The sequence below is a fragment of the Macrosteles quadrilineatus genome, unplaced genomic scaffold (assembly GCF_028750875.1).
Source record: "Macrosteles quadrilineatus isolate MER2022 unplaced genomic scaffold, UCM_ALF_1.0 Scaffold_8__2_contigs__length_117827958, whole genome shotgun sequence".
NCBI classification, from domain to species: domain Eukaryota; kingdom Metazoa; phylum Arthropoda; class Insecta; order Hemiptera; family Cicadellidae; genus Macrosteles; species Macrosteles quadrilineatus.
In genome coordinates this window covers 100,461,011-100,472,331 of record NW_026542601.1, presented here as the reverse complement: position 1 = coordinate 100,472,331, position 11,321 = coordinate 100,461,011, and the positions used below count along the sequence as shown (strand labels likewise).

Genomic DNA, 11,321 nt, shown 5'->3' with positions numbered 1-11,321 from the left:
CATCATTTAATCGTTGACAATTTGATCTCATTTATAGTTCATTTTCCTTTTACTATATGACAAGTCTAACCCAAGCACATGTATACTAGCTTTTATATTTCCTGATATTATTGTATAGGCTATGAATATTTAACATATATTTATTTTTGTAGACAAATATTTTATTGTATAAAATTGAGGTTAAATAGTTTGTATATGGTTTGATTATTAAAAGTGATATATGGAGTGGGTTTTGTTGATTTACCTTAGATTAGGAACAAATCAACTTAGACCAGCGCCAGATAATTAAGTTATTGGAAAGGGAATCCAACAAACTCTGGTCTACATTTTTACTATGTTACTTGAATCTATTATTGGTAGACTTGATCTATCAATATTGTCTTTGATATTGTCTTGTCTGTTCATGTTTATTGATTTTGCCTTAAGTCAAAAAAACTTACTAACAAGATTAGCTTCTTACCTGGATTTTTATTTGGTTATTGAAACAAACTTCATCTTATGGACAACGTTCCTAGTTGTGTAACAAAAAATAGTAATCAGTCAGACCCATCAGTTTAAAAGGGGGTTAAGGAAACCTGGTGTTAAATAATCATAGATTATTCCCTTATAGATTTATCTTACTTTTGGGATAGCTGAAGACAATTTTAAAGAGGCAGTTAAAAAGTGCAGGACCAATACGTTAGCTAAGGGTTATGCGACACCTAAGTACACCAAGATGTGTGTTTCAAGGCAAAGCTGATTCAGCAATGAGTTTAAAAGAACAATGACTACAGCTGCTTACTGACTCAAGGAGGCCTGATCAAGGAAATCCGAGTCAAATTTGAAGATTCAACCAGTACCAAGCCTCTGACTTTTTAGGACTGAACTCGTAATCTTATTACTAAACGAGCACTAAATCCACTCAGCCAGCAAGCAGATTCCCTTTCTCTTCAACCAAGCTATATAAGGGAAATTTTATATTGAAAAGTTAAGCCATTGATATATAAAAAAATATTTTATCATCCAAAGAAGTGCAACTACTATATTTTTGTTTAGAACAATTTCTAGAAAGACCAAACTAAAATTGTGTTTTTAAAGTTAATAATATAATCAATATAAAAATTATATTGATCATCATAATTTGTACATAACATAAACACAATTTTTCACAATAAAAAATATTAACTTGTATCATACCATTTATAGCATTATGCAATAAAACAAGTTCCTTACAATAATTAATTCTTGGTGTTATTAGGGACATACACATTTTTAAAACAGGATAAAATATTACTCAAAAGATAATAGACGGAGCAGAACATGAGTTTTTCTTTGGATGCAATGCCTGGTGCTCAGTAAGAAAATTTATGATGTTTGACATTTAATTAAAACGTACAAATTTTGTCAATAAGTAACGTGATAAGAGATTTATTATTTAAAATATAATATTCTATTACCTCTGGTGATGTCAAAACTTACGTTGAGGGTTCCTTCTTGAAATAAGATTATGATTTCAATGAAAAAAAGACCAGAGCCTCTCTAATTACTTAAGTCCAGCTAACAAACGATTATAGTCACACTTTGATAGTGCTATCAATTAAAGATTGTTTTGATAAGTAGTCTGATATCCATGGGGTTTAGTCTGATATCCATGGGGTTTTTAACTTTATTATTTGGCAACTCATAGAAAACATTTCTCTTATTGTGAAGTTTTCCATACATTTTACAACATGACCCATACCTGACTTTTTGTTTGTTTGTAAATTGCAAAACTCTTTGACCCTAAAAAATATTGCAAACCCATGAAAAAATGCATAAAACAAATAGTATGAATTTAACAGACATTATTTCCCTGGAACAAAGCTTAATGATCCCTGCTCTAGTTCAAAAATACTATTTGGTTATAGTATATGGTTATTTTATTTCTAATAAATAGGCTAGTATTTGTACAGTGCTTGCTTTTAATTACAGTGTGTTATTTGGTGTGCAATATAAAATCAGACTAATATTTAGGGCTCTTGAAAATTTTTAATAGAGAGTTTTTGCATCTTCGTGAAAATCCCATTATATGCTATGCAAACACTAAACGTTTGCCGTTTAACGTAAGAGCGTCTAATTTAAAGTTTTTGCATCTCCGTAAATATTATCTTCGACTATCAATACAAGCAGGTCAGCAACAAAAAATAAGGTATAATATGGAATTTTAGTTACTAGGGCATTCTGTGTCTGGCTCACACTGACTCACACAACTAAATTCTTTTTTAATAAAAAATTGGCTACAGCTGGTCCATATAGATGGGAAGTCTACTTCAGTATCCAATAGTCAATGATATTATGTTAATGGGTGTAAAATGGAGCAGATGTGATGTATCAATGCTTAGAGGTTAGGATTTTTAATATACTTAGCTGCAATTGATATTGTAGTTATGGAGGACATTTTAATTAGGAGCTATAACTGATCAAGAACGAGAAGATGTGCATATTATGCTAAGTTATTCAGACAAAAAGTATAATGTAAGTTTTTTTTAATTAATTAACTTAATTTCAAATGTGCTATTTTTTAGGTTTATGCTGAACTATCGCGGGATTTCGTGAGGCCATGAACCCCTTTGGAAACTTCATAAATCCCGAGCTTCTCTCAGTTGGTTTTAAAATTTGAAAAGAGCACATCAAATTAACGTCAACAGACATTAACGCAGCGGCATTGTCGAACTCCCCGCAGTAGTTGGGCGCAGAGAATATAGTCACAAGTTGTCTGTTGCTAAAAAACTCATAGCCATCTTCAACGACTTGATGAGCACGAACAATCAAATCAAAATCAAATTTGATTAAAAATCGTGAAACAATTTCTCTTCCAAAGGTAAAAGAGACCCCACGATCATTCTCACCCCAACCAACAACATCTTCAGAGGGATCGGCCCAAAGTAAATCACATAGAAGTCCTTGGTCAGGGATATCTGTGGGTCGACCGATCAGTCGGATCTGTTCCATACTGTTGAGGTTAGGACTGAGTCCTCCATGGCAACAGAAGATCTTCTCGTCTATGACAGCAGCCACTGGTAGACAGTTGAAGCAGTCGCAAAATGCCTTCCACAACTTTATGTTATATCTTCGTTTGCACTCGTCGTAGAATCCGTAAATCCTGTTGATGCTCGCACACTCATGATTACCTCTTAGTAGAAAGAAGTTTTCGGGATACTTGATCTTGTAGCTCATGAGGAGACAGATAGTTTCGATGGAGTGCTTTCCCCTGTCAACATAGTCGCCAAGAAACAAGTAGTTGTTGCTCGGAGGAAATCCTCCAGCTCCAAACAGTCGTAAGAGATCGTAATATTGTCCGTGGATGTCTCCACAGATCTTCAAAGGTGCGTCTAAATCCAGCAGCATCGGCTGAGCTAGAAATATCTCACGAGATTTTGAAATGAGAAGGCGTATCTCATTTTCAGCTATCTGAACGTTCTTGCCGGGTCTAGTGTTGATTCGGACCTCCAATAGCCTCTCGATGATGTTATCAACATTTGTTCTGTCATCCATCGTAACAAGAATTTGTTGTTTGTAATTAATCTAAAAGTTTTATAAATTGTTAAAATTTGTTTTCAATCCATTTTAGTAAATATTTTGGATGTGGTTGTTGTCAGTAAACCATGTGTTTGCTAAAAATCCATACAACACATGATATTTTACTTTAATTACTTTTACTCAGCAATTCTCTAAGTTTCATCTCGGAGCCATTGATTATAATGTGTGTTTTTTTAAGTAGTGTTTTTATGGTTTTACTATACTTTATTTTAGTTTCAAACCATGTTCTGGTATATAATGAATTTTTTATTAACATTATTAATTGGTTAATGATGTAATAAAAATTTAGTGGTTCCTTAAGGCTGATTAATGTTTTCAGAAAATCTGCAACCACAAACTAAACACCCCCGCCGCAGCAAACCTGCAGAAATCATAAATAATAATGTAAACATTTAATTTTGACCGTTTCAGTAGACCTTTGAATACAATTTTAATATTAACAGCTGGTTCATTAAAGTAGAGTAAAATTATCCATATGGTCGTAATGTAAACAAAATTGCTGAGTGAACTTTAAAGGCCTCTGGGGCAGAGTCCCAAGGAAATCTACCTTGTTTCTCTTTTGAGGGCTCACCTACAGACCAATACCTTTCTTTAGACAACCCTACCAAGTTTCTACACCCAGCCGTTCTCTCAAATTAGCTGTGACAAAAACCCCGTTTTCCTCCATAAGAATAACATGGGATGGGACTTTAAAGGCCACTGGGGCAGAGCCGCTAGGGAATTCACCACGTTTCTCTTTTGATGGCTTATCTACAGACCAAGACCTTTCTTTAGACACCCCTACCGAGTTTCTACGCCCAGCCGTTCTCTCAAAATAGCTATGACAAAGAAAAACAGTTTCAAATTAATATATAGACTAGAAACTATAATACCTGAGTAACACAAAATCAAAATCTATATATATAATACGCTAAGCCAATTTTTGTAAACAGAACTCCTCCCTCATTTTTGGACCGATTTTGATGATTAAAGTGTCAAAAGAATTGCCCTGATCTGTAGTTTTGCAAAGTCTTTTTTGTTTTTTGAAATCTTTATTAGTTTTTACAGGATCTTCCATCAAAGTTGGATTTTCTCCCATAAGATTAACATGGGGGAATCTAAATATTTAATTGGAAACTTTGTCTCCACTAATTTGAGAGAACGGCTGGGCGTAGAAACATGGTAGGGGTGTCCAAAGAAAGGTCTTGGTCTGTAGATGATTTATCAAAAGAAAAACGAAGTAAATTCCCTTAGGGCTCTGCCCCAGAAGCCTTTAAAGATCCCTCCACAGATTTGTTTACATTTTGGCCTTTTTAATGAAACAGCTGTTAATTTTTAAATTGTATTTTAAACAACACACATTTATTGAGAGTAATATAACCTTCCATTACGAAATCTGTGGAAAATCCTTTTATCACAGTAACTCTTACAATTATTTCTTATTGAACTACCTTATATCAATTTTACGGGTTGGTGTCTGCCTTTTTCACCACTTTTGCCTATATTTTATCAAATTATTCTAGACAGATCATCATAGGTTCATAAGATTATTGTCATACAGGTTTTCAATCTTTGGGAAAATCTTAGAGTGTGTAATACAGTACAAAATAATGCAAGTAAGTGGAGAAGGGCACGGTGGCCATTTGAGCCGTTTCCATATCTTGTTAAATTAATAGTAGTTTAAGGCAACTGGATAAAACATTTTACAATATTTATGTAGAAATATGTGCATTATTTAGAAAGTCATTAAGCTGGAAAACTGCAATTTACTGCAGACTTTTCAGAGAGGTTGCTTTGATGTATTCATTCAGATTAGTGAAAACATGATATATATATATATATATATATATATATATATATATATATATCATGTTTTCACTAATCTGAATGAATACATCTTCTCTTACTTACTTCTCTTAGAGAACCTTTGAATGTTATTAGACTAACGAAAAGGTTTGTGCATGTTTACTAGCGCTACTCAACAATAAAAATAATTTAATTTATCTCAAAAAAATACTGTAGATTCATAAAGTGCACTGAGCAGCAGCCTAAAAAATACTACCCATGTAACTTCCTCATATAGTTACAAAATGCTCAAACTCGCATTGTGACATTCATGATTCGGCTTATATTTCTCCAACATTTATTCATCTGCAGAAGAAGTTCAGTGTGCTCTTATCGTGTCTAATAACATCTAAACACAAAAACCTTGCCTAAAATGGTACCTATCTTGACAAAATTATTTGCAGTGGTCTATATTACGGACAGTGGCCCACTGGGTTGGTAACATTATTGAAAGTAACATGATATTTTGGTTGTAAGAGTAAGTACTATTTAAGCAGCTACTGTCATGACAGAAAGGTCATATTCCTTTTAAACTAGGTAACATCATCCTTTATAAGATACGTTGATTAACAACGCATGTAAACGTCAATATTTACGTAACAGCCAATTTACAGTAAGTTTTTCTCTTTGGAAATACCCCATTGCTATTTCATTTGCATTATTTGTTGCCAATGAAGCCACACGACCATATAAACGAGGAGGCCTCTTAGAGACCGCCGATTTCGACGGGTTTCACCTAGCAGTATATATTGTTGACAGCTTGTTTTTAAAATACCGATCCGTTAAATGTATTGCTCTGCAACTTATCTATTACTTGAAAAAGTGCGATTTTTCTTCTGCATCTATACGTCATGAATTATTTCATTGTAGATGTTAGCCTCCGGATTGCCAAATTATATTTAAAAAATCTAATGTCTTCAATTTAGGCAATCCATTCAATAATTGCAGATGCAAATAGTTTTGACTCCTTAAACTAAGCCTGGATTTTATCACTTCTATAATATTATGCCATTATCAGTAGGTGAGGCAGAGGTTTTTCTAGTGGGGCCTTGGACAGAGACACAATTCCCTATGTTATCTCAATAATTATGAGAAAAAGAAGACATGTAGAAACTGTCAATGTTGATAAAAAGACACATGATCTGGGTCCAGTTAAAAAAAAAACCACCAAAAAGCTACTGGCTTTTCTCAGAATTCAACAAAACCATTACCGTATTAGGATCGAGATATTGGTGTATGTTTGTTGTATTAACTTTAAGTTTAAGGTTTTGATTACATAGGTACTTAGACTTAGTATGGATATATTTAAATCTTAGATCCTCTGCCTCTTGTGCAATTTAAAAAAGAAATCTGAAGTATGATCGGCTGCACTTTAGTTTACGTCCTACACTCATTCGAACGAAAAATATCGGTTATAGACTATTCGATATATTGATTACCTATTTCATTTGGTTAGTTACGTTAGGTTTTATTTAACCTAACCAACCAAACTTGATATATCGAATGAAATAATCGATATATCAATGGATATATTAATTCGAAACAAAAAAAAATTGTTATGAAAGAATTGTTAGCTGTAAAATGTTAAGATGTAGCCTATGCTTTGTACAGTGCATTTCAAACATTTAAGTGGAAAGAAAACAGATAGTATCTTTGTAGTAATACTTTAATAGTTTTTTTTTTAGCCAATATTACAAAATACAACTGTGTTGTTGTAAATATTTATAACGAATGTTACAAAACTTGTGCAGTGATTTATTTTTCTGTTTTGAAGCAGTGGTCCCAACTGAGTAACTACAACCGATGTTGAATGTAAAAATTACAAAAATGTAATAAATGGTACAAAGTCAATTTCTCTATACAAATATTCTAATAGGAATCACATTTGATGGGTGAATTTGAGAACTTTCCTTCATATATTTTGCTACTTTTATAATTAATTATGAAGTGAGTGCAAAAAACAACCATGACTTTGGATACTGGAGTCCAATAGTAACCAGTGTTAATCTTGGTTTGTTGGCTACTCATCACATAAATAAAATTATACACAATTTACTAAAAAAATTTGGAGGTATATGTCGAGTTTACAACAAAACCCATCTTCATCCTCTGGTAAAATATAATATTACTTTTACTTGTTAATCACTTGTTATGTTGTTACCAGAGGCTGAAGATGGGTTTTGATGTAAACTCGAAAATATACCTCCAAATTTTTTTAGTGGATTGTGTATAATTTTATTTATGTGATCAGTAGCCAACAAACCAAGATTAACATTGATAATGCCATCACGAAAAAAAACATACCGGAGTGAATTAAGTAACCAGTGTGTTTACTAAAATTACTATACAAGTTGAATGGGCCTTTCATCAAGGTGTGCTACCCAGTAGCTATTTATTAAAAAAGTTATTTTTCCTCATTTGTTTATTTGATGCTATAGTAGTTGAATTTGAAAAATACTTCAGTTTACAAAAGTTTCCTTCTCAATTTAGCATATGGTTAAAAAATAGTATTTTATAACAGCACAGTCTGTCGGTGGCTCGTTGAAAAATTCCATATCACCAATACTTTTAAAACATTACTATACTATAGGAAGAAAATACAGTTTACACCAAGGAAAATGTCAAAATATTTTGAGCATGAAAAAGATATGTCACGATTTTAGTCATGGTTTATTAAAACATTATAAAATATTTTCAAACAAGGAAGTTCTTAAATTGAATAAGTTGAAATGAAAAAGCTACTTTAAAAAAATATCAAATCAACTTTTAGAGGATTTTTCTAAAAACAAAAACATATTTACTACATTAATTTGTTATACAAAAGGCAACTAGATTTGACTAACTACAGTAACTATGTACATTCTTAATTATATTTACAATGCTAAATTAAACTCTATACTAAAACCGCAAATATGTCTTATAAAAGTAAAATTCTTTTTCACAACAATGGAATATATCATAAAAGGTCGTTGGCAGTATTTGGCAGAAACGACTTGTCAGATTTTGATCTTGACAGCTGAGACACTGTCGATGTCAAACTTGGGAACAGAACAGAAGTTTGCTCTGAACATCAATCCGATTTCACTTCCTCACTCAACACACACATAAACATCTTGGCACATGTGAAGTTGAAGCTGTCTGCAACAAAACAGAGAAATAACCAGCTGATTTAAATCCCAAACTAGCATCTAGGGGCTTGTGCATCATGGAAAAGTATTCTAAAACAAAGAAAACGGTATCAATAAAACTGACACACACTTAACTGACTCTGTCAGCTTAACATTAAAATTGAACATCCTACTGCTTTTAAAGCAAAAACTTGAAACTATAGTTCGACGACCTGCGCGCTAATTCTAAACCAATGCTAGAGGAGGTCGCTTTCTAAGCGGCCGAACTATAGTTTGTAGCTCTGATGCTGGTGTGCGCTTAGCTGTGTGTAGCCTACCTATAGAACATTTTTTAAATTATTGAATCTCCCACTGCATGCGAGATAAGGCTAGTGATATGATTTTTGACCACATATGAAACATCTGATGCTGGCATCCATCGCCAGATAATTATTAAAGGTTATGGCCCTAATGCGAATGAGGGCATGGAAGTGTGGAAATGGATTATGCTCAGAGTAAAAATGACCTTGAGAACTTTTTTACTTTGTGCTCTAATATGAGAAGTCTGATACCCACCAAAAACACAATTCCTTCCAAAATGGAGTCATTTTCAAACTCCCTAACCCATTTCTGCACTTTATGCCTCACTCATTGCATTAGGCAGGCCATAAACTTCAGTCATCTGGCCATGTATGCCTGCAGCGGACATGTTTCTTATTGTAGAAAAAACATCACTGTAATTATTTCTCATGCAACAGGAGATTAAATAGTAAAAAAAATCTGGCACACAGTAAAGCTACAGAGCTGAAAATGGCGTCATTCGCTGTTCACAAATGATAACAATAAGTGACGAGGAGCCTTGTTACAGCATACATGCAAAATGCAAACTAAAAAGGTATACACACAAACATCTCTTACTTAAATAAACTACCTTAAACATATTATACCGGTACACAGTTTTTTTCCTTCAAATACATTATATTGTACAATTAACAATCTAATCACATTTAGACAGCTTCTGTATGTATTCTGAGTACAATATCATAAAATTTATTAAACTAACCCTAATAAAAAAAACCTACCTCCTAGGTCATCAAGCCACCTCGGTTTGTTCTTCCAGTGGATGAATATCAGGTAGACTGGGATGCCAGAGAGAATGATGATGATTCCCACGCCGACCTCCCAAGGTTTGACATAACACGGCAACACCACCAGGAACGCACAGATTATGAAGAACGTTATTGGTAGTAAAATATTTACCTGGAAAATATATGCTATTAAATCAACAAGGAAACCCATGCAGAAAAAAGGTTTAAAATAAAATCGAGAAGCCGAATCAAAGGCAATACCCTTTTACCTTTCAAAGGTTTTGTTATGTTTGTCGTTATTGTGTTGGCAACACCGCTTCCTTTACAAGGGAAAGACTTCCAGAATATAATGTGGCTCAATATTGAGAAAGGGGCCAGTGGCCACAACATCCAGTGTTTCCTTTGTGTTTTCTTTTGTGTTACTTTAGAGAAGCGGGATGACTACAATCTTTTAGCCTGCTTATTCTGTCCTTTGTCTCCTGTACAGTATTAAGTATACATATATATAAAGGGGGTTTTCGGAACTAAAACATATTTTGGCGTGATAAATATAAGTAGTAGTGATAGATTAGTAGATATTCTAAGAATAGTACATGTACCCATCCATGAGCCTTTTGGCAACATAGAAATGTAAAGTCAAGAAAAACCAGTACAATAATAATCCTCCCTCATTCCCTATATAGGAAATTTGCTAAAAATTTATAAAATCTTCTAGATGTGGTAAAGCTCTTGAATTATAACTCTCAACTTTACTGCCACCGTTTGAAGCACATAAATAAGTCCTAATCCAGAACTCACAGGGATCCAATTAAAATTTTGTGTTAAAATCTGCAACTTTCTACACCAAAATCTTGGGGTGCTCTACTGTTGTTAAATACTCTTAATAGCTATTTACCTTACAAGTGTAGTAAGAGAGTTTTTACATCACGCAGGTGAATGTTGTGCAACGAGCGGAAGCGAGTTGCATAATTTACCGAAGTGATGTAAACACGCTCTTGCGTAACGTGTAACGTACAAGATTTTACCTGACCCGACAATATACAGGAGGTTACGAACAATATTTTTCATTATCCATTTCACTCATCTTCTAACAGTAACGTTCATTTACAAACAAAAGCTAGGTTAGGAAAATTCTTCAAAACATAACAATAACATTCAAGCGCGCAGCTGATTTCTAGTGTTGAACGTCGTTGGCTCCATAGAGGTATATTTTTTAAGTTAAGCACTCAATGTTATTTAAATGGGTTTCATTACATCACCGAGTGAGTTTTTCCAACTTTTCATCACTCGAGAAGTAACGAAGTTATATACATCACGCTTGGGATAGGGAAGTTTAACATGGCGGGTTAGGTAAAAGTAGTTAACATTTCACTTGTTTGTATATCAGCTGTAACATCTCTTCTCTCCTACCCCTCACATCTGGGTAGCTGATTCACATGCAACGTTTTTTAACTCAATGAAAAACAAATGAAATTGAAATTGTGTTTTTATTACAGCTGTAAATTTGCTCATCATGTGGTTGGAAGCCTGTTGTACCAGCAGCTGGTTCATACAAGATAGAGTATAAATTTGCCTACAAAATCAATTGTTTTGAATCACATAAAATGTTTAATTTTTTTTAGTAAACAGTTTCCAAACGAGGTTGTTTACACCAATGAAAAACAGTCTAGTGTACTCAAACCGTGGTTAGACGTGTCAGTGACAGCACATTAACTGGTAAGGATTTGAGGTTAAGAGGGGCAGG

General features: G+C 33.5%; 2 protein-coding genes across 2 annotated transcripts in view; both read right to left on the bottom strand.

The window, feature by feature from the left end:
* Positions 1-2,469: 2,469 nt before the first annotated feature.
* LOC128999263 (serine/threonine-protein phosphatase alpha-2 isoform-like) lies at positions 2,470-3,607 on the bottom strand. Its single transcript, XM_054425657.1, has one exon. It carries the CDS (start codon positions 3,511-3,513, stop codon positions 2,533-2,535), a length of 981 nt encoding a protein of 326 aa, XP_054281632.1. The 5' UTR covers positions 3,514-3,607; the 3' UTR covers positions 2,470-2,532.
* A 3,873-nt stretch (positions 3,608-7,480) lies between these two features.
* Positions 7,481-11,321, bottom strand: part of LOC128999919 (Y+L amino acid transporter 2) — a 36,198-nt gene continuing 32,357 nt past the window's right edge. The window contains exons 8-9 of the mRNA XM_054426704.1: positions 9,572-9,749; positions 7,481-8,520 (exon numbers count right to left, since the gene is read on the bottom strand). Coding sequence (XP_054282679.1) covers positions 8,453-8,520; positions 9,572-9,749 — 246 coding nt within the window. The 3' untranslated portion in view covers positions 7,481-8,452. The remainder of the gene's footprint in view (positions 8,521-9,571; positions 9,750-11,321) is intronic.